This window comes from Anthonomus grandis, chromosome 1 (assembly GCF_022605725.1).
Source record: "Anthonomus grandis grandis chromosome 1, icAntGran1.3, whole genome shotgun sequence".
NCBI lineage: Eukaryota > Metazoa > Arthropoda > Insecta > Coleoptera > Curculionidae > Anthonomus > Anthonomus grandis.
In genome coordinates this window covers 14,627,685-14,652,107 of record NC_065546.1, presented here as the reverse complement: position 1 = coordinate 14,652,107, position 24,423 = coordinate 14,627,685, and the positions used below count along the sequence as shown (strand labels likewise).

The 24,423-nt window shown below is 32.3% G+C and overlaps 1 protein-coding gene and 2 long non-coding RNA genes across 6 annotated transcripts in view; 1 reads left to right on the top strand and 2 right to left on the bottom strand.

The window, feature by feature from the left end:
* The window catches only part of LOC126737629 (phospholipase A1 member A-like), a 76,080-nt gene that overhangs the window by 30,742 nt on the left and 20,915 nt on the right, over window positions 1–24,423 (bottom strand). For 2 of the 3 annotated variants that reach the window (XM_050442607.1, XM_050442621.1), the window contains exon 1: window positions 19,544–19,705. The exons of the other annotated variant lie outside the window; for it this stretch is intronic. In XM_050442607.1, the coding sequence (XP_050298564.1) occupies window positions 19,544–19,613 (70 nt within the window). In that variant the 5' untranslated portion in view covers window positions 19,614–19,705. Of the gene's footprint in view, window positions 1–19,543; window positions 19,706–24,423 lie in introns of those variants that run through there. 3 annotated transcript variants of the gene reach the window in all.
* Window positions 1–24,423, top strand: part of LOC126737667 (uncharacterized) — a 53,863-nt gene that overhangs the window by 13,633 nt on the left and 15,807 nt on the right. The window contains exon 1 of one of the 2 annotated variants that reach the window (XR_007661072.1): window positions 8,890–9,001. The exons of the other annotated variant lie outside the window; for it this stretch is intronic. This is a non-coding gene — a long non-coding RNA (uncharacterized LOC126737667). Of the gene's footprint in view, window positions 1–8,889; window positions 9,002–24,423 lie in introns of those variants that run through there. 2 annotated transcript variants of the gene reach the window in all.
* On the bottom strand, window positions 8,385–9,083 carry LOC126737661 (uncharacterized). The gene is made up of 2 exons (XR_007661068.1): window positions 8,907–9,083; window positions 8,385–8,605 (listed from the first exon to the last, which is right to left on the bottom strand). It is a non-coding gene; the product is annotated as an uncharacterized LOC126737661 (long non-coding RNA).

Below are 24,423 nucleotides of genomic sequence, written 5' to 3'. Positions count from 1 at the left end.
CTTGACTGTCTAATACTATGCTATTTGTTATGTATATTAAGTGGGTTTTTGTACGGGAGTGTAATATTAAAATATTTAGCTCTACATTTTTAAGTATTGACAAATGAATGAATAATATATAATGTATTTATTTAGCTTGAGCTACAAAAAGTTATACGTAATATATAGATAATATAATACATATTTAAAAAAAAAATCTTTCATATATCCTAAATTTGACATTTTTGGCATAAGTTTTAAAATTGCTTTGGATATTTTCTTCCTTTCAGAAGATGCTGTCTCAAAAATTTTAGTATTCTTAGGATATTATCAGTTAATTTTTAAGGAATATATTTATAAATATAACATACATAGTAGAAATAATTAAATAAAAAAAGACGACTTGTTTATAAACGTTCTTTATTAGTAACCATCAAAAAATCTTTAATTTTGTATAAGCAAGGAGAAACGACTTTGGAAACCACGCAAAGTGCAAAATATATTTCCGGGCAAACTTTGAGGTGAAGTAATTAGCAGCATTTAAAAGTACTTAGTTTTTTAACCACACTTGCTAATTCTTTCGAAAACGATCATCGCTATATCGAAGGTTATATTGTTGTTTGGAACTCCCAAGGGCAAACAAAATTTATGGCTATGAAATTTGAAGTATGATCGGTAAATTTCGGTGTTTGGCAGATTTTATGGCCTAACCTGCCTTTGTTAAGAATTTATCCCCAAATATATGTTCGTCCTTCAAGTAACTGAATAAAATTATTTTGAAGACTCTATGAACTCTCTTAATGGGAGTTGCTTGTGGATGATCATTAGCAGTATAAAAAATCCGTACTGTTGCATGTCAAAATAACGTGAAGTAGAACGGAGTAAAGGTCTTTCGAAATTAATACTCAGAGCTTGCCATAGACGTAATACAGTGGGTTGGCTCTAAATTTGTCCAACTGGACGTTTTTGTAAAGGCTTTTTTAAGCTCAACGATTATATAGCGAGAAGCATCTTGTTTCATTCGAGGCTAATAGAATCGTTGTGATATGTGGGCTATTGTTTTAAGCACATACAGTACGGCTCATAATTGTCCCCTCTTATCTTGTAAATAAATTTATATAAAAATTTAAAATTTGCACACATCATATATTGCTATAGTATACTACTTTTTGGTCCCTAGCTTATTTTGTAAAACTTTGAAATGGCAAGAATAAAATTAAATAGAAAGGGAGGTCAAGAGATACATCATTTAAAAGCTCCCACTCAATGCTCTATAGTCCTAGAATATTAAGTCATTACGTTTACCCATAGTAAAATGGAAGCCTTTAAAAATCTTATTATTCGCATTTTTATTTCTTTTTATTTTCTTTACACCTATTCAGGTGATTTTGTTTGTAGGTGTGTTGTTGTTTGTAAAGTTTAACAGAGGACCTTTACTAAAACATATTGAAAAATGCAGTAGAGCCACTGATTATTAAGATTATCGAAGACAATCGCCTTGAATTTAAAAACAGATTGTCAACAAGATGGGGCACCGCCTCACTTTAGTAGAAATATTTGACTAATACTTAGCCAACTTGGTAGATTGGTTGTCGAGGGCCTACCGAGCGGCCAGCCAGGTCGCCCGATCTTACACCTCTGTACTTTTTTTTTGGGGCTACTTGAATCAAAAAGTCTACGTCACCTAGCCAGAATCTATCTTCGATCTACGTCAAAGAATCATTGATGCATGTCGAAATATTGATGTTTCCACTTTCCAAAATGTTCGTGAGATCTCCAATAGATTATTTTACTGCCTTGAAGTTAATGGTTCACATCTTTTGTAGTGAAATAGCTAGTGTGTTACCTAGATTTCAATTATATTAAATGGAAATAAAAATACGGAAAATAAGATTTTGAAAGGCTACCATTTTGTTGTGGGTAGAAAAAGTGTCATGACGAGCTTTCATAACTTTAAGCCTTTCTTTTTTTTGAAATTGATTATTGTCATACCACCAAACAGAAAATTTAGCAGAAGTATCTTTGATTCCTTAATAACACCTTGATATTACTTGTCTTCAATATATGAAGAATAAAAAGCAATCAACTGAATCAAGAGGATTCTTAGCAATGTGTACAGGTTCGACTATTGGGATTGATCTAGAAAGAGTGTCAGAAATTATATTTTCTTTACCCTTCCGATGAATTTTGTTGAAAGCGTACTGTTGCAAACTAACGGCCCAATGATCTATTTAATCTACCAGCTTTTTAGTTGAATTTAACTACTTAAGACTATACTCTGACTATACTATGATGTGAATTTAGTGTCTTTTATATATCGCCGCAATTTCTCTACGAGTATAATATTTGGTCAGAGAATGGGATAGATAGCAAATGGGGAGTTCTTCATGGGCATCGTCCAGTTGAGATAAGATAGCACCTAGACCAAAATCAGATGCACTACACTGCACGGCTAATGATTTTTCAAAATCAGGGCTACCGATTCCTAACTCTGAACTTATACGTGACTCTATTGTATATGAAGGTAAATAATTATATTATAATTTTCCGCTAGAAATAAAAAAACTTAAGACTCAAAAGAGCCTACATATAAAAACAAAGAAATTTCTCGCCAGTAAATCTAACTATTGTTTAATGATTAATATTTAAGTATTCTTTATAATTTACATTTTAATCTAGTTGTATTATAACTTATTGTAATGTCCATGAATTATTGTATGTTTCGATTTTGTCTACAACTATGTTTATATTGACAATAAAGCATTTCTTGAGTTTAAGTTTGAGAGGGTTTTAACTAGATGCTTCTTGATAGTTCAGAAAGTCAAACCATAATCTTCGCTCTAAAAAAACTTTAGATTTTTTCGAGTCAGAAAACTTAGAGGTGTGACTAAGGAGGAAATATTAGGTATAAATCTTCTATATCAAGAAGCAAGACCAATAACTCCTCCACTTTTTCAGAATCAACATGTAAAACCAGATGAATTAATGGTATAACCGAGGTATCTTAGTTTAGATTTACAAAAATAATTTGAAAATTGATTTACAAACATGATTTCTCACAGAATGCACATGTGCTTGTCAAACGTCGGGGTTGTATTGGCGTGTCACCGATATAAACAAAGACAAACCGCTTAAAGTCAACTCCAGTAACACAATCATTTAGATACTACCAAATCGAGGGGACATTGGTCAGTCTAAATAGCATTCTTAAACTGAAACAAGCCATAGAGGGAAACAGTAAAAGAAGTAAGCGGTCGTAATCTTTGTTTAGATAACGATAGTCCACGCAAAAACGCAAACTATTAGATTTTTTGCCAGGGTGAATGAGATGGCTCAATGATATCATCTGTCAGCATTTCTTTAGAATTCCTAATTGACTTCTGTCTGTAAGGCGCGTAAAAGCGGGTAATATCTTTGTTTAATAGGAGAATCGGTTATATTAACGAGCTCCATTAAATTAGTATAATAAAGTTTCTCCTTTGATTTAGACATGGTTTTGATGACTATTTATAGCATTGCGTTGATCACTTTTAAGAGTATTTAGCTCTGTATTGCTCAAATACCAGGCATGCTAACGGGAATCTTATTCAATGCCGCTCTCCAGCTTAAAGAGCATGTGTAATCCATTTTTAAACAAAAATCTATGTCGAGGATCAGAGAATCAGAAAGAAAATGAACAGCAAGCATGTCAAGGAGTAAAAGAGTCCTGAAATTGTATAGGAAGATAAACGCTACCAGTGACTTATAGTAAATATTCCCATTGGCTACACATTAAGATGATTTTTTATGAAGCTGACAAAGAGGTTTTAAATTTTTTCCCCGTTTTTTAAACTACAATTAGGGCACTACGTTGAGGTAAGATTGACCTTTCTGCATTGAAAATAAAATAACCGTTTTGGTTGGGAACATTGACGAAATCGATGTACGGTTTACCCAAAGTTCCAACATAACGCGCGCCTTCTGATTGTATTTTAGGAAACTACGTCAACAAAATACGACATGAGTATCATGAAAGTTTTTAATAAAAATAACAGGATTTAAAGTTCTATTCTCTCTTCGGGATAACCAATAACAAAGGCTTCAACATCGTTGATTAAGTGTAAATATTTGCGATAAGCAAGTTCAGCTTCTAGAAGTTGCCTATACATTTTTGAATATGTAACTCTGTCTCTGTTTCTTCCAGAGCTCGACACAAATGCATAAACTCATTAACAGAAAATAACGTAAGTTTCTAGTCGCATTTGTAGGAAAGTCAAAAGATTACGTTATAACAACTGGAGCTTAGTTGGTTCGGAGAGAGAAGTGTGTAGCTCGAAAAAAAAAATCCTTAAACAACCATTTAAGATTTTTGCTCATTAAAACTGATGTACATTTACATACTGACGTATACATACATTTAAAATCAAGCCTGGCCATGATTCCTATGATCTATGCTAAAAATAATAAAAGTAATGTAGATAATGAAGTTGGGAATTATGTTTTTCAATTATTGTGATATAAACTTTCTAGTCTACAATTAAATTTAATTACAAGATGCTTAACTTAATATGGTCAACTTAATTTCAACTTGAATCGGAAAAAAAAACATTTGGGTTGAGGTTTGTTGAACGTGTGTTACTAAATCACTTCAATTTTGAAGAGTATTCATGCGATACCAAATTAATGCATCATCGGTAAAAAGTTTAGAGGCTTAACGAAGCAATTACTATTTTGTAACTCCTATGAAGAGTCTAAGCTTCTAGAAAATTTGTGGAACTTCGACACTTTATATGGTGACAAAAAGTTAGAAGCTTGTGGTTGATGTTCAGAATCACCAAGTCATGAAAACTGACTACTGTTGATATTACTAACAGAATTAACCATAGGGTACATGCTTGAGTTGATATTTGGTAGTTGAGACGAAAAAATAATTGGTAGTTGATTTCAGATTTGGCAGGATATATTTGATTGTCCTTGTAACCTTGATCTTGTTGGATAAGAGGAAGGTAAGAATGAAGATAGTTAGTTGGCTCGTTGATTGGAAAAAAGACTAATTATTGTCATTTTCAATTAGACAAATCTTTGATTGGGATTTGGGAGTACATTCATGAACCATGGAGTTCATCATTTGATGAGATATTAGTAATTGATAAGACATGTTGACTATTTGTTACTGTACTTCAAATCCGAATTATCTGCGCATTTGTCGGAATCGATATTAAAACCGATATTAAATTGACCAGAGCTCGAATGATATCATATATTAAACTATCTTGGGAAAAGTCTTTCTTTAGTGCAGCAGTGGTAAAAAACGAAGCAATTATGACTTGTTTGACTTATTGGATTATAAACATTTGCAAGTAAAAGTTGAGGTAAAGACTCTTCGTTGACATCTACCTGATTATCATTCACCATAATCAGATCATTAAAAACATTAAGATCATGTAACCAGTTTTGGAGAGTCAAAGCAGAAGAAATTCAAGTTATTTTTCATGGTTTCATTCGCATCACAAGTCAACTGTATTCTGAAAATACGAGATTGAACATGTTTAAGAGGAGCGAATTTACTTTGTTATTTTCCAAAGTCCAAGTCCAAAATAAAATACAAGTGTAAAATATCGCGCTCAACTACGTAAAGCTTAGCTCCACACAAGCATAACTCACTAAGGCTGGTTTCAGACGGCACCATATCGATACCATTTATAGCGTGCGATAAATGGTCGCGATATTGCTTTTATACTAAAATTCATGTTTATGAATGAGCCGTTTTCATACATAAGCGATACCATAAAATATATGGTGGTGACGACGCTTTATGGCGTGTGCACGCGATTTGTTCTACTAAAATCGCGCCATTTTTTGTCGTCGCCATTTTTGTAGCTATAGATGTCTTATACAATCCTACAGACTACTCACCATATATTATCGCGATTTATCCAGTATCATTTGGACAGCGTTGCGTGTTGGTCAACATGGCGAAAAAAAATACTAAATACACCTATGACCCGCTAAGTCTGATCGGATTAATTGAACAAAAGCCATGTCTATGGGATAAAACAACAGACGATTATAAAGATCGGGTAAAAAGAACAAATGCATGGACGGAGATATATCAATTTTTAATAGATGGTTTTGACAATATGCAAGAAGACGAAAAAGTAGAAGCAGGTAAGACACAGTTTAGTTCTAAATAGTATAAAATTTATATTTATAAATATAAAATTTAATTTTAGTGTTAGTTTGTTAAACAAAAACTTTTGGCATTTTAAAAGTTTTGTAAAGTTTATTGTAATATTTTTACGAATTTATTTAATATTATATAATTATATTTTTCGTCTGCTAATGTTGGTCTAATCATCCGTCGTTAATAAGGCAAAAATAAAAATAATTAATTTAAAATAAAAGCATGTTTATTTAATTATTAATTAAATTTAACTGGATACATAACGTAAAATAAATTGTATTTTCGTCATTTGCCAAGGTAAGGAGCCGGTTGGACCTATAAATAATGTTCACTTAGAGGGAAGGCCTCATCCCCAACCAAGGCAAATGGCAAGCTTATATTTGCATCTCTTAAAACAGATTGGTTGGGAATATTCATAGTGCCATTTTATAAGTTTTTATAAATTACGGTTTCTTGAAAAACCGAGAAATCACAATCTTTTCCATAAGCTCCTATGTCAACACACACAAACTTATACTCGGAGTCCGCAACTGCCATTAGAATTATGGAGAAATAATGTTTGTAATTAAAGTTCATGGAGCGACTATGTCGGAACTATGTTGAACTCGAATGTGTTTTCCATCTACCGCTCCAATGCAATGCGGAAAATTTGACATTTTCAAAAAATATTTAAAATAATAATAATATCCAACCAGTTTCCTTGGAAAGGTGTAGGCAAGTATTCTTCCCTAAAATGATTCCATAACTCTTGGCAGACCCATGATTCAATTTTTAATTTTAATTCTGGAGCAAGTAAAAACTTGCAATAAAAAATATTACCTAAGACAAATAGTCAAAAAAAAAAACATATTATATTGTACAGATTTTTTGACCGCCATCGTATAACTTTTCAAAACAAATAAATATATTTTTTGCAGGAAAAGCCATCAATGAGAAATAGAAATACATTAGAGATGCTTTCGCAACGTCGTTGAAAAAAAGTGTGAGGATAAGCGACTTAAGAAGTACGTGTACTTCGACCAACTGCAATTCTTGCTGAAAATTTTACAAACACGATTTGACAATTCCGATAATCAACAGAATGACGATGAAGAATCATCTTTGTTGAGTCAAGGTAAAAGTACACAGCCAGGACCAAGTTTTTCTTTCTCTAGAAAACGAAATAAAATATCAGAATTGGATGAAACAGATTTTAAGAGCTATAGAAGCATCCTCCAGAAGAAATAGATAAAGATACAGCATTTTTTAAATCTGTAACATCTACGGTAAAAAACTTTACAGAGGACGAAAAGCTAGAATTTCGTGTGGGAGTACTAACATTGATTAAAGAAATTAAAGGAAAAAGATACGAGTGTCAACTCAGACCTGTATCAGTAGGCTCTTTTCACCTTACGTCTACATCTCATCAGTCATCTTATCCAAACCAGACACCGGAATATAGGTACCACTCCCCAAGAGATTATGTACTTTAGGATTTATCAGCGCATAATAATTTTCCATAACTTCATTTCCAATATTCATAATTAAAATATTATATTATTTGTAAAGTTAGTTAGAATTTGTATCATTTACGTTATTTGTAATAAAAAAATAAACGTTGCTTACTTTATAGTAACTGCCAACATTTCTTTGGGAGATATACTTAACCTCATCGTTGTATTTTCTTTTTTAATAGAGTCTAATAAACGCTGCAGTAGGTAATTAAAAGTTTCTGGGCTCTTTCGGAAATAATTGAAAAATTTTATGACAAAGCAATTTTTCAAAAAGTGTATAAAAAGCCCCATCTACGTATCTTGCTTGTAACAAAGGATGTACCCAGAACTGCCGAGTTTTGTTAAAAGCACAACGTCCATTAATCGTTGATCCATGGCACTTTGGAACATACTGAACTCAGCAACAACGCAAGATCTCTTATATTATATGGTAGCTCTTTATACTTGTGTGTGAAAAATAAATACCATATCGATACCATTTATAGCGCGCGATAAATGGTAGCCATATGGTACCATCTGAAACCAGCCTAACTGCTTCAAAAGGGAAGTGGCTTGTAACGTACCTTCACGTTTTATGCGTAAAGCGTTTTGTTATTCGCTAACTCGAACATTAATGAGTAAAGTTCTTAATAATCAGAAAAACTTGAAATATCAAGTCATATCTCAGTTCTTCACCGCCTAACATGCTTATCCGTATCAATATTTATTGTCGCAAAGAAAAAAAAATTAAAACAGCACTCTGCCAAAAAAACAAGTCAAAAATATGTTGTATTATTTATATCCTTAACTAAAAACAAAGTAAAATGACCCGACAACACGCAAAACAAAAGAGAAAAACAATCCAAGTAAGGATATCATTTTTAGACAGCACCAAAAATACTCAATTGTTCAACTAATTTTCAGCTTAATTATATCCAATAAATTTATCCTTAAAGAATTCTTGCTTTGGGCTAGGATATCATAAGAAAACCTGAAAAAAATTAAAAAAAGATTAAAACAATTTTCACTCCAACAAATTCTCTCCACATTAGTTCTTTTATCAAAACTATGAAAAAAACATCACCTTCAAAATCAAAGCTATACTTTATCTACTTAAGGCCTTGTACATAACTTTTTAACTTGGATAAATTGAAGAAGAAAAACAACGCTTGTTCCTTTAGATAAAAAAAGAACTTTAATAGAATAGGCGATATTATAAGATTTAAATAAAAAAACTAATACCAAATTTCACCTTAAAAACCTTCACACGTTTACGACGCTTTATGCGTTACCTGCTTTAAATACCCTGCTGGAATGACACCCGAAATCATGCCTTAATATAGCCCTGAATGTGGCTCCGAATCTAAAGCAGGCAATTTTACTGTAGGTAAGTAATCCACATATAATTTAAGTTAGCAAAATGAAACATAAACGGTAATTTGTAAGCCCAGCTGTGGTATATTGAGAGGGAAAATATTTCAGTTGTCAAAATAATCTAACCTCTAATTATCAATTTTCAATGCATCAAAGTCATAGAAAAAGTAAAATAAGAAGAGGGGTTAATCAAATGTATCCAGGGCTGGGATTCTAAAATCACGACTCGATCTCGATACGATCACGTCTTCGAATTCGATCGCGACTTGGTCGTGACGAGAAAGGTGATTCTAAATTTCAGTCGTCGGCTAAACTCGTTTTATTCGATTTGATTTAGGTTTCTTGGTATATATTTGTTATTTTCCCTAATATTTGACAGATGAAAACGTCAATTGTCTTTTCTATTAATAAACACTAAGAATTTTCATTTATTTTGTTAATTTTTTTCGCCTCCGTATTTTTTTATTTAAATATAGGCCTATATTATTTCTTTAAAATAAAAAAATGTCGTTTAAAACTATCACTATCCAATAATGAAACATAATAATTCAATTCATGAAAAATCACAAAAACTTGTGTTCATCCACTTTTGGTTTTAATATGGCAACATGGGTGCAATCAATAGGACCTATAACACCAGGGAAATTAGATCTGTCTATAAATGTTAATTAATTAATGTCTCTCATCTCTTATATTTGAAAAATTAATCGGTCAGCAAGGTGATTGTCAATAATTTCAGTAATTTTATGGATCCAACGACTTGCAGTAGTTTCGCTAATTCCATGATAACTCTACTTCCTCTGCCTCTATTATTAACAGAAGGTTGTGGAAAATAGGGTCGAATTAAATATATTAGTTATTGTGTTTAAGAAAGCTTGATATACTAATAAAAACCTGGTATGACTATTGGTAAACAATAAATGAAACAAATACGTTTAAAAAAGGATGCTGTCACATTATGCACGTATTAAAAAAGGAAGAAGCTATATCGTCTGGTTTATACGATATACCCAAGCGTGTCGTCGACAAATCGTTAAAAACTAGGCAATCCGCAAGACACTCACGACTGAAAATTGTATTTAGAATCAGTCATATCGAGTAATCGTGTCGAATCTTGATTTTAGAATCCCAGCCCAGGATGGCATTACGTTTACGATGCGACTACAGCGCAATCTTCGCAGCCATTGGCACTATTTGAGAAATTAATATGAATAATCGATATTGCAGATAGTTACAATACCGACTAAATCGTGTCAAGAAAAAGGCGAAATATCCGAACTTAGTTTAAGGCGGGAGATTTGAATTTAAGGCATGCAGGTACTACACATTCATGACCAATTTGTCTCGCAAATTATTAATTTAAAATTGAAAAAGTAGCTTTATTGCCCTAAACCGAGTTATTGACAAAGCCTTATTTAATCTAAAGCAGTCAAACATAAAACACGCATGCATATTTGGTAATCAGGACAGAACAAGATTAAAAAACTCTTAATAGTTTTGTAGAAAAAAAATAAAAACCGAAATTATGAACATTTTTCCAGAGGTACCCCTTTGGATTTTTTAAGGAAGACTTTTCTTTTTTTTCTGGTACATTTTTTAAAAAAGTTTTATAAGGCTTTTTTAAAGTCCTTTAAGCAATTTATCCATTAAAAAAAATAGTTTCTTAAAAAAATTTTTTTTTCCAAAAATCGATAAGAACTAATAACATTTTTGACGACATATTTGAAAGAAAAAGTCAATATTTCCTCCAACTTGATTCTTGCCTGGCAACCGAAAATAACAGTAAGGAAATATTCATTTCTGTACTGTAAGGAAATGTTATGTCCATACAGTAAACTTTAGAACATAAATGCGAACAGGTTTTTTCCTAAACAAAACTCTAAGAACTTGGGAACTAAAAGCATTATTTTGTTGAATATTTTCCAAACTAATAATTTTATTTATATGACAATAACTAATATTGGGCATTACTACAATATTAGATTTACTTTTGTGATTTTTTTCTGCTGTGAAAATTGTATTTGCCACTTCTTCCTTATTAGTAAGAGACTCTTCTATATATCCTTTAGCGACGTTTGTTGATTTCCATCCACCCAGTCTCTTTAAACTAGTAATATCTCCACCAGAATTAACAAGCATTGTGACAGAAGACCGACGAAAACAGTAGCCCGTATATTCTTTCGAGTTTGGCAAATTCAAATAACTGGCCACTATTTTAGGCATGTTTCCAAATTGGTGAATTCCTACTACTTGTCTACAACCTTTTTCATTTTGGTACTTAAAAAAAACCGAGTGGTATTCATCTCTCGCGGTCTTAAAGAGACATACTTGCGGTATAGATTTAAGTACATTTTGTTTACTATAAATGATCTTGATGTATTGGTTTTTGAATCCGGTATGGGAACTAAAAGTTTAGATAGTAGATCTTGTATATCTTGTACAGTAATTTTAACCAGCTCGTCCATTCTGCAAGCTCCGGAAACTCATATTACAACTACCTACAACAATAAATAAGCATGTAAAGAATCCAAGTATAATTTGAAGTTTTGTAAGTTACCTTAATCATTAAATATTCCTTATCTGGACCTTCCTGAATAAATTTGTTTAATTCTTTTTAGTAAAAATTTTGGATTTTTTTGGCTTATAGGCATGTGCTTGCCGTTTCAGGAATGCCCGAAGTTTTGAATATTTAGATATATCCACATCATGTCTAATTGCAAGGGTTGCCTTCAGCATTGAATAATTGGCCGATAAAGTTAAAGATTTCATCTTAGAACCAAGCTTCAAGAAGTATGCCATTACAACATTTTCCGAGAAAGAAGTTACATTTTTATTCGTACGGTAGTCCATGAAGCGGTTGCATGCATAGTTATATTTATTTCTAGATTTTACTGGTAACAATTCCCATGATGCAGCAATCACTGCCTCAGTGAGTTCTGGAGTAGTTCCAGAAATGGATCATCATCACTCATCATTTTACACGTTACTTTGGCTTTTCAAAACGTTAAAAAATCAACACTTTGGAAAGACGCCACAAATAAACTTTTCACTCGTCAAGTTTGACAATTTAAAATTATGTACTTCATTTCCGTAGTTACGAAACAATGTTTCATGGCTTCTTTTATTTAAGGGAAAAATAATAATGTTGATTTGAAATTTTTAACATGATTAGTAATAATTTACCGTAATTTTAATGATTCCCGATTTTTGAAAAAATAGTATATAGACCTCGTAGGAAAAGCCACATTCCCGGACTCCTTCTTGCTAGTCTCGGCTTGCGCCTCGACTGGCAATTTTTACGATCGCCCGGGAAAGTTAAGCTTTTCCTATTAGGTATACAATATACTATTTTTCCAGTTGTCCAAAATTTTCCCATAAGTCCATTATTTTTCGATTTCCGGATAAATATTATTCATTATTATTCGTTCTCTTTTTAATTCAGAAGCCAAAATAAAACTTTTCAAATTCCTAGTAGTTTTCGAGAAAATGAGGAAACACTGTTTATCACCCAAAAACTTCCCAATTTTTCCAAAAACCTTTCATAACTCCTTTATTTTTCGATTTTCAGCAAACTCTTATTCTACATGATTCATTCTGTTTTTGAATGGGAATCCAACAGTAAAAGAAAATTCGTCACATTTCCAATAGTTCTCGAAAAAATTTGAACCGTTCTTATGACCCCAAGAGGCCTCCAGGGGTCTCGAAGGTCGCACCTTTTACCCCAAACACACACTTCTTAAGACTCCCAGATACACACCTTTTGAAAGATTTTTGTTATTTTTCGAAATATGAATATTTTTCCTATATCTCAGCTAATAAAGGAGTTATATAATATTGGAAGTAGTCTCATTGGATTCAGAGGGACAAAACCAAGAAGAAACATAGGTCCTTGAAACTTTTAGGTTTATCATGCTCACATACCTCCGGGGTATGAATATTTCTGGTACCTTCAAACTTTGGTGTTTGAACTTAAATATATACAACAACTCTATACACTTTAGGCATTTCATTATTAAAATAGCATGACTCCGTTATATAAGTAACCGTTAATTTTAAAACTGACCTGCACTCAGGTAAACCTGTCAATAATAGACGCAATCCTATACCTAAACTGGAAAGTTTAGAAGAAGCCACCCACACGGCACCTTAATAAGAAGAATGTATCGAACAAAGAAGAAAGTACTAGTACGGTACCAACTTACATAACAACAAATTATGGTTGTCTAAAGTATAATATGCCTTAGTAACTTATAATCTTTTTACATGTAATAGAAGAGTTCATTTTTCTTATTCGAAGAGGCTCTAAATATAGAATGGGCAACCAGAGATGAGCAACCAACAGATAGAAATAATAAAATTTTTAAGGAATAAGAAACATTTTGAAAAATAAAGTAATATTTATGTTTCCTTCGAAGGTAGAGAATATTGTTACAGTACAGCTTACTGTTGCCGTCCAATCCATGCCATTTGTTTCATTCCCTTTATAGGCTTATTAGTGCTGCATATTTAAATCAACTGAATTAGAAATATAGGCTTAATAGTTATTGTAGTCTAAGTATAGTAGAAACTCAGTACTTTATTTCTAAGTAAACTTACTTGGAGCCAACGGACAAATATTGGCCTAGAGTTGAAAACCTAAGATTTGTGAAATATATTTTTATAAATGTTTAGAAATAAAAATATATGTATTTTGCCCTTGATTATTATTTTTGTACTTCATAAGCATTAAAATAAAGTAACAACAAATAAAAATAAATATCTGTAATAAATAGGAATATAACAAAATATAGAAAACAAAAGATCAATTTTATACAGAAAATAATAAAAACTGAAAAGAGACTATTGTTCTCTTAACACAAAAATTTTATTCTACTTAAAAAACTAAAATCAAAAATTCGGGGTTGCACCACAGAGGGTATGTGTTTTTAGGCAGATACTTAAACCATTTAAGATTGTTCTTAAAACCATGAAAATCTCAATATTAAACACTTCTATTTGAAATTCTATGTATGTGAAAATTATTTTACTCTGATTCATTCGTGCCCAATTCAAAAAGGAGTCTTAAATCACATGCCATACCTTCGGTTAACCTCCCAGGCTTAATACAAGGTGAGCTGCAGTAGTTCCTGTAAGAAGTGACTCCACCAGAGATGTTAAGCATAGATTTATTTTTTATTATGATTAACTAACGTTTTTTATACTTACGTTTTTAAAGTAAGTGGCAACGGTGTGCAACTGCTTGCTTTCAGCGTGCATAATAATTGTTACTTTATCAAGTTTTTACAGCGAATTAAATCTAGAAAACTTATAGGCAATATCTTTACAGCATACATGTGTGAGTTTAGATATAAAAGATCCTTTATAACGTGATTTTTGTGATAGCCAACGTGTGTTTGTTTACATTCTGCGATTGTTCCGTTCCCGCGAGGTTGCCAAACGTCGTGCTAAATTTCTAACATTATGCCGGAAATAGAAGTTTGTGATATATGTAACAAAAATGTGGCTGATAATGAAGAAAGTTTACTATGTGATAAATGTCTTGTTTGGAAACATAGGCTGTGCCTCTCTATGAATCAAAAACATTTCCAGAAGCTAAGCAAATCAACAGAAGAATGGATTTGTAGCAAGTGTGTGAAAAGAACTATGAAGCCGGAGTCTCAGACTTCTAATTAAACAATTAATGATGTCATGAATGCCTTAAAAAACGTACGATGTTCTTTTCCAGAAATATGAAGAGCAGGTCAAAATAAATGAAGAGCTGAAACTGGAACTTAGTAGTATAAAAAACCAGTTAAATAAGAAGGAACAAAGGGAGCTCACGAATAATGTTATTGTTTATGGGGTCCCTTATAAAACCACAGAAAATCTGCAGCAGCTGGTTTGTAACATTGGAAAGGAGCTTCAAGTAGATCTAGAGAGTAATTTTACAGCCCTTAGAGTAGGAGCCAAAGAAGAAGGAAAGAAGACACCCATCAAGATTAACATAAAAACTGAGGACATTAAGAAAAAACTTATGAAATCTCCTAAAAGGTATAATTTAAATACTTTGGTGTTAGGGTTTACTGAAAATCATAATGTGTATCTAAATCATGATCTAACTAAACATAACCTAGACTTATTTAAAAAGACACAAACATTTAGAAAGGAGAATAATTATAAATACCTTTGGTTTAGTAATGGGTCTAAAATGGTTAGTCTTTGGTTTAGTAAAAAAATCTAAATATTGTTTATTTAAATATACAGAGTATTAGAAATAAATTCGATGAGATTGAATGTTATGCAAAGGACCGTAATGTAGATATTTTTATGTTTGTTGAAACTTGGCTATCTTCTGAGGAAACGCATCTATTTGAGTTGGACGGGTATCAATCAATCCATTCTTGTAAAGAAAAAAGAGGGGGTGGAGCTTCTATTTATTTAAAGAGTGGCTTAAAATTTAAGATACTACAAATATCAGAAAAAAATGATAATTTTAGTTGGGCATGTATTCAGATAGATCATAAAAATTTAATTGTTAGTTCAGTGTATAGACCACCATCTTATTCATATGGTGAAACCTTAAATATGTTAGAAAGTATTATGAGTTCCTATCCAATTAATCATATTATTGTTGGTGATATTAATTTAGATTTATTAGATATTAGTAATAGAAAAATAATTAATTATAAGAACACCCTAGCCCTTAATAACTTTCATATTAAAAATAAAACAAATATTTTAAATGCTACAAGAATTACGCAAAACACCAATAAACTTTTAGATCAGGTATTAACTGATTTTAAATGTAAGGAAAAATGTTCAGTAAAAGTCGAATCTAATGCGCTATCAGATCATGAAAAACTAACTATACATTTGGATGAGATAGTTAGGCCGGCTAACGTAAAAACGACACATACTTTGAAAGGGATTAACAATGGAAAGTTTAAAAGATTATTTGAACAACAAATAAAAGAGACAGAAATTACCTCATTCCAGTATCTTATTAATATAATACAATCTAGCAAGGCTGCAGCTGAATACGAGCGAAAAATAAAATGCATAAATAATATTACCTGGATAACAGAGGAGCTTGTAAACTTAATAAGAGAGCGAGATCGACTATTTGAAGACATGCGTAATAACGATAATAACAGAGAAATTAAAAACCAATTTCGTAACATAAAAAATAAAATTACTAATAAAACTAAAACACTTAAAAATACTCATTTTAGAAAAAAATGGGCAGAAGCAGGTTCCGATACCAAAAAACAGTGGTCAGTGATAAATAATTTATTAAGCAGAAAAAACCTTAATTTAAATAAAATTAAGGAGATAAATGTAAATAATAGGATAGTCTCGGACACTTACGAAATTGCAAACTGCTTGAATCGCCACTTTGCTAGAATAGGTAAACAAATTACTGAAGAGGTTCAAACTGAAATACTAGGCATTCCCTTTAATATTCGTGACACGTTTGGTTTCAATGAAATCATTTATGCAAATAGTTTTTATTTAGAAGAAGTCACTGATAAAGAAATATTAGACACAGTTAATAGTTTGAAACGTAACTCTGCTCCTGGAGATGATCAAGTTACAGTTAATAATCTTTGCGTATTGGGTCCCAGTCTAATCAAAATTCTTACAAAACTGGTTAACGATATTTTTGCTTCTGGTCTTTTTCCTGACGAACTCAAATTCGCTAAAATTACGCCGATCTTTAAGTCGGGATCTCAAGATTCTATGGGTAATTACAGACCAATTAGTTTAATAAGTACTTTTTCGAAAATAATAGAACGGGTTTTAAAAAGCCGAATGTTGAACTTTATAAATAAATATTTGCACATGGACAAGTTTCAGTATGGCTTTTTAAAAAATTCTAACACGCTAAGTGCTACGATGGATTTCTTAAATGAAATAATTACTCAACTAGAAAGTAAAAAAATGGTAGTGGCTGTCTTTATCGACCTGAAAAAGGCTTTTGACGTCGTTAGTTGGGATGTGCTTTTAGCTAAATTACATAATATGGGATTTAGAGGGCCCGTTTATAACATTTTAAAATCCTATCTATATAATCGACAACAAGTTGTGAATATTAATCAAATAGTTAGCGAAATTGAACTAAGTGAGTGTGGGGTTCCACAGGGCTCTGTTCTTGGGCCACTACTCTACGCTCTTTACGTGCTCAGTCTTAGGAGTGCTGGCTTGACTGGTCGATATTTTACGTTTGCGGATGACGAAGCTATGTTGTACAGTGATAGTGATCTTGAGAGCCTGGAGCATGTTGTTAACACAGATCTTGAAAAATATTCCAAATGGTTACTGTGCAATAAATTAAAAATTAATATTCTTAAAACTAATTATCTATTTTTTAAACAAAAAAAACAAAGTTTCTAGAAATCCGGTAGTAAAAATAAACAATATTTTAATTGAAAAAGTGTCACACATTAAATATTTAGGGCTAATCATAGATGATAACTTAAACTGGAAAGAGCACTTAATGCATGTAACTAATAAAATTATACCAATGCTAGGAGCTATATACAGGGCTAGAGACTATTTAACGTTTAAAAGCAAGATGTATATTTACAATTCCTTTTACTTGTCGCATTTTAGATACCTTCTCCATTTGTGGGGCTCTTGTGGTCAGGTGGATTTTAATAAAATGCAGGTATTGCAAAATAAAATATTAAAGGGATTATTCAAAATTGATTGGCGTACAAGCACTGTGGACCTACATAGGGGGTTGGGTGTCTTAATGCTGAGAGAGTTACTTATTAAACAGGGCAAATATATGTTTAAAGTAACTAATAACATACAAAAGACTAATGTGAGAATGGTCTCTACTGAAAATATTCACGATCATTATACCAGGGCTCAACGTGACATCTATTGGGACAATAATATCAGGACTAATGTAGGTTTACGTAATCCAGTTTATCAGGCTATAATAGTATATAATAGTTTTCCAGTAGTCATTAAGAACATGGACTCGGTTGAAAAATTCACAGCGAAACTTTTAAGTCATATATTAGAATAGTTTTTCTTTTTTTTTTTTCGTTTTGCTTGGTTGCTATAAATATACTTAAAAAAAAATATCTAAAATTACACTTATTGTAGGTATTTAAGTGGATTTAATTGGATTTATAAGGGTAGTGATGTAATTGACATCGTCAGGGATTTTGATTTGTTTTGTTTTCTTTTTTTTTGAAAGGTTTATAGTATATTTAATATATCTGTATATATGGTTAAGGTTGTTGTACACTCTGAACGTTACATATCCTTGGTACCAGTGCATTGGCACTGTTGTAAGGATTTTGGTTTTGTAAAGATATGATTGTAATATATTTGAGAATAAAGAAATTTGTAAAAAACAAAACTAAACTCTTCAATTAATAATTTCCCTTTACCCTAGTGAAAAAATATTATAGTTTATGATACAAGTGGTACACCGCACGACGCTTCAAGGGTTATCAGGAGTCTTCTGAAAAAGCTTTCTGCCGAGTATAAATTAAAGTTAAATTTGTATTATATATCTAATAGTCGTGAGTGATCGTGTTTTCATGGTGAAGTGGGTAAATAGATTGGTTGACTATTTTCGTTTGTTTTAATTCACACCTAACCAACGGGAAAAAGGCTACACTATTTAATCTATATATCTATTGGAGGCTTTCTGGTATTATTATGTCAATGTTTGTTAGTGTAATTTAAATTTTTGTTTCGTATCCATTTTATTAATTTGAATATGTATTTTACCATTTATAGACAGGTAAATGAGCACAGCACCCCGCAATTAAGCTTAAACTTTTCTTATTGTGTGTTTCTACACTCTCTTTTGTAATTTGATGCTTTTATAACAAGCAGATTTTTTCGTAGTATTTTTGTCAATAAAAAAATCTATTAGGTATTCATTAGCAATGTTCCGATTTATTCATCTTTATTATCAGGGAGGCTAAACAGTCAAATAATCAATATAGTTTTGGCTTAAAAGTATTTTTAATTAAAAAAAATATTACTACATTAAGGCTGCAAATAAGAAAATAAAATTAATTATAATTAGCTATTTTTGAGTTTCTTTTAAAATGTTTCAGAAACCAAAACTATTAGCAGTTTTCTCAGCTTTTCAATTTGAAGAATAAGTCAGAAATAAATTATAGAACAAATACTTAGCAGGTAACGTAAAATAATAAGCAAATCATTTTTAATAAATATCTCAGCAACTATTATTATTAAAATAAATATGTCCAACAAGTCACTTTTGTATTTATTTACTTTAACATTGTAAGCTACAAAAAAATTATAAAAATTAAAATAAAAAATATGCACTATTATTATGATTAAGCATTTGTTGAAAAGTTTATTCTATTAAATATAATATGTCAAATATAATACAATCTGTGATCCAAGACAATGTCATTTTCATTTTAAATTTACAATCCAAAATTAAGGCATTGATTTCACGAAAAACTATGCGATTATTTTTTATGTTAAATTTTAATATTAAAATGTGACAATAATGCTCTAATAAATGCATACATTTGAGAATTTTGGTTATTATTTCAAAATAGGTATTACTTACTTGATATACCAAAAAGTGCTCCAAAACCAAGCAAAGCCAAACTCAATACAGTTCCAGCAGCTGCACTCATTTTTTTTTTCGAATGGTAAAAGAACTTTTCGTCACACGCTCATAAACAAAAATATTTTAATGTTCCGGCTTTATTAAATAATATTGTTATACATAAAGGACGATTTCCTCACCATAATGATAATAATTATTTTTATATTATGGGCTCATTCTATTATGCCTTTGATTTCAGAGACATTTAGACTGATGAACGTAATTTGATTAATGTTGTAATCTGATTTATAGGGAGTGCATCATTTAAATAGGTTTCCTTGAATTGTACTGTGTGAACTATAATATATGGAAAATATTTAATACAAGTTTTAAATTTTTAGTTGCAAATTTAATTTTAAATTATAATAATATAATACAAAATTATTTAAGACCTATTTTAGTTCTTTTTTCTGAAAACACTAAGCAATTTCTTCGAAACCTCTGTTTTTGTAAAAAAAAGTGTTTTCTTTTTTATTCTAAAGAGTCAAACCTTATTATTAAATTATACTGAGTGTCAAGGAACTCTACTAGAGTGACAAACTTTTCAGGGTAATTTTCCAATAAAAAATTAAAAAGAATGGTTATGAATATATGTCCTAAATAAACTTTTAGATCCACAGGGTGTTGAAAAAAAAATGAAAAAAAAAATTAAATAACTTTACTAGCACGATAATATTTTTTTCTAATTTCCAGATGATGTCTTTTATGCACTAGGGAGCATTTTTTGGCATACAAGAAAAAAAAGTTACCAATGATGTCCATAAGAGGTTTATCCTAAATAATTTTTTATACAAAACAGTACTCCACTGCATCTAAAAAAAAATTTTTAAACCTTTATTTATTTTTAAGCAAATTTATTTTTTTAGTTTTTTATTTAAAGCACTTTTTGCGTAAATTAATAAAAACCATTATAAGAAGCCTCAAACTGATAATATTCAATCACCAATAATTAAAATTCTTTTTCTTAAGCTTAATATTTTAAAATTAATTAACTTTTTCTTCTTGGCAGGTCAATACAATTTTGCAGTATTTTGTACGAAAAATAGGAGAAAAAGCAAACCGCAAGCGACTTTTAAGTGCATATTCCTAATTAAAAATTTCTGGGTAGTAAATTCTAGTGTTTACACATTTTTAGTTGTTATAAATTCTAAGCTTAGTACAAAATCGTTATTTTATTAAAAAAATACAATAGCAACAGCAACAAAAACAAAACAAAATGTTTATATTAAGTATTCTTCATGATGGTCATCTGCTTCAATACACAATCTTGCTATTTTGGATAAAGAACAGCGAATTCTTTGAAAAATCCCCACTTAACTTGGGAATTTATAGTCCTATGGTCGAAATCTTTTGTGTGATCATTAAATTACGAGACAGTTTTACCACTAACCAGTTTTAATCTTCTCCCGAAGATGCTAATATCATTAGCGAAACACATGTCGAGATTAAAAATAAAGACTTTTGGTAAATGGTAAAACTGTCTCGTAATTTAGGAATTTATGGCAAGCTTGCTCAATTCTTTCCTAAGACTGTTCTCGAGTTTCTATGAAAACGACATAAACTTTCGATTTTTACTACCTTCAGACGCAAAAATCAGAGGGATGTTAATCACGAGATCTACGAGGCCAAGCAATCGGTAAACCGTTTCCGCCAAAGTGTGCGGAATTGCCAGCATGCATGAAACAATAATTTACACGGAGATTTAATAATTTATCCAGCAGTGTTGTTTATCGACTTTTTCATTTCCTGGCATTTATTGCCTGTATGTCCCGGAACTTATATAAGCCTAATAACTAAGTCTGCTAAGGTTTTCAGTTCTATGAGGCATTCCCAAACCAGCTATAATGTAACCCTAGGGTTCGATGAGGTCCTTAGGGCGGCTTGGCTATCTGTTAGTACTAGGATCTGCTGTATGCTCTTCTAATGTTTTCCTTAGCACATTCTAGTATCGCAAATATTTCTGTCTGAAAAGCTGTGGCATGTCTTTCAAGCAAATGGGACGTTTCATGCATAGGTTTTTCTCCAAAAATTGCAGCTCCGGTTCCTTTGTCAATTTTGGATTCATCTGTATACCAAATAAGATCTCTGTCTGGTCTGCGGTTACTGTCATTCCATTCTTTTCTTCTTGGATATTCAACTTTGAATGGTGTGCGGAAACAATACTTTGGAATCATGTGATCCGATATTATTTATGATTTAATTGCCTCACAGATACTTGATATTCTTGGGTATTCTGTCAAGTTATTTCCCATTCGCTCCAGTCCCAGCTTTGCTTCTCCTTAAATCACCAGATGTAATGGTGGGAGGTTAAGAAGAGCTTTCACTGATGCGGTTGGTATAGATTTCATGGCTCCTGTTTTGCCTAGACATGCGAGCCTTTGTATTTTGCTTAACGTAAGTCTTGCTCCTACTTGCAGGGTTTTTGCCCACCACGTTATTGTGGCATAAGTTATAGTGGGCACTATTACTCTGTTATAGATCCGGTGTGCCATTTTGCGATGTCATCCTCAAGTTTGCCTATGCATGCTATTGGCCGTTAATAAATTTGATTCCGATCGCTTGGATACTTTATCGAGATGTTGGTTCAAGCCTAATTTGGAGTCCAAGATTCCCCCCAGATATTTTATCTCTCCCAAATTAGGAATTTCTTTAATATGCAAGAATAGTGGCACAAGGTTCTCAATCTTTTGTCTTTTGGTAAATGGTTTAATTGCGGATTTAAGGCGACTGATCTTAAAACCTACATTCTCTGTCCAGTTTTTCACGATGTTCAGAGCAATTTGCATTTTTTCTCTCACCGTTGTATTAAATTTTCCTTGGAGTTCTCCTGCGGTACTTGTAATAGAGTCTAATGGTGTATTGTCAAAAGCTCCTTTGCCGTACAGGATGGGAGCTAGTAACATCTCATCATCAAGACATAAGACTTATCGGTCTGAAAGATTTGGCTTGAGAATAGTCAGTTTTTCCGTGCTTGGGTATAAAAACAACCCGTACCGGCCTCCATCTCAAAGGGATATATTATCCATAAGCTTGACTGACCCTTAATATCTCAGTCAGTTTATTTATTAATACATCTGGTCCTTCTTGCATCATTGCTGGAATGATTCCATCTGAGCCAGCAGATTTGTAGGGCTCAAATGAGTTGACGGTCCATTTACTCTTCTCATATGTCACAAATTTTCTTGCAGCTTCCTAGTCCTCTCGACGTGCTATTGACGTCGTTCTGTACTGCGCTGACTGCCAGTTATGTTGTCTTTTATAACGCACCCAGGAAAATGTACCCGAAAATATTCGGTTAGTGGTTTTTTTCCTGAGGTTATTTACTCACCATCGCCATTTCGTAGGCAGCCAATTGTGCAGCCTTGCTCCTTGATAAGAACCTTTTGGAATCTAGCACAGTCTGGAACGCTTTCCAGTTCCTCGCAGTACTTCCTACGAGAGTCCCTTTTTGCCCTTAGCCGCTTATTGTAGTCAGTTAGACATGTCCTATAAGTTTCCCATCTTCCACTGTATTTGGTTTTGTTAAATTCTTTTCTAATAGTCCTCCTCATCTTTTCAAGGTCTTTGCCCCGCGACACGGTTTTATCGGATTCAATTATTTTGATTTCTGGACTATTATTTTCGTAACATTTAATGATTGTGTCAGTCAGTTTCTCTACGTATTTATTTAGTTTGTTTGTGTCACTTATGTTTACACTAACCCGCACGTGCTCGCGATCAAGTTCTATTTTAAAGTTATCACAATCGATTCTTTTCGGATTTCAATATGTTGTTATTTCCCGGTCAACACCCGTAATTTGAAAACAGTTTTAAATAGTATTATTTGTGTAATTAGTACATACAGTTAAGTCTATAACCTTACTTTATTGTCTTGTTACAAAAGTGGGGTTATTATCTTTATTTAGAATATTTCAGTTGTTTGCCATTATAGATTGAAATAGTGACTCACCCCTAGGGTTCGTGTTGGTATTGCCCCAAATGTGATAATGTGCATTTGCATCACATCCTAGGATCAGCTCAGTTCCTGGTTGCCTGCAGCTTTTCACTAGTCTCTCTACGGCAAGAGAGTTATGTCAAGCGAATCCATAGCCCTACAAAATGCAGCAGGTACTAGCCTACTGCAGTGCAGGTTGATCTGCACGACCCTTAGCTATTGGTTTTTCTAAGTTCAGTTGTTTGAGGGTCACTCTTCTCAGTTAGTAGTAGTCCGTAAAGCCTGCTTTTTTCAGGGCCTTATATGATGCCGCATCCAGTGAGTAGACCAGGGTTCTCTTTGTCTTGCGGCTCAGAGGTGCCAGTCTTCCGTCTTCAAGTCCAGGTTCTGTGTCTTGAGACAGATCCCGACCCTTTGTTCTTAGGCATGGTCGGCGAACCAGCCGATGACTTTTGGTCTTTTGGCAAGGTCCTTGGCCTCAATATCTTGAAGCTCAACCCCTTCTAACATGTTCTTCAGCCTGCCGATGGTCGTCGACAGCCACTCGTTAGTGTGCGCCGTTGCGCAGGTCATCCATAGAGATCCATGTGAAGAGAACGACGCCTCCAGGAACTGTACTGGATTCTGGCTCGTTAATGCCAGAAATTCCATTTCCTCTCCAAGCTTCCCCTGAACCAGCCTACTTTGTTCTTGGTCGAGGAGTATTTCCGGGTTCCTATAGTTTATTACCGCCATTTTGATACCCGCCAAAATTACCATTTAATCCTAACATTAACTTTAAACCAGTGTTGATAATGGACTTCTTTAAAAACGTGAGGATTTTGTTGAATATTTGAATAATAATTGATGTTATGAATATAAGGAATTCTATTCTAAGTAGAAAGAGAGCATCAGTAAACAAAAT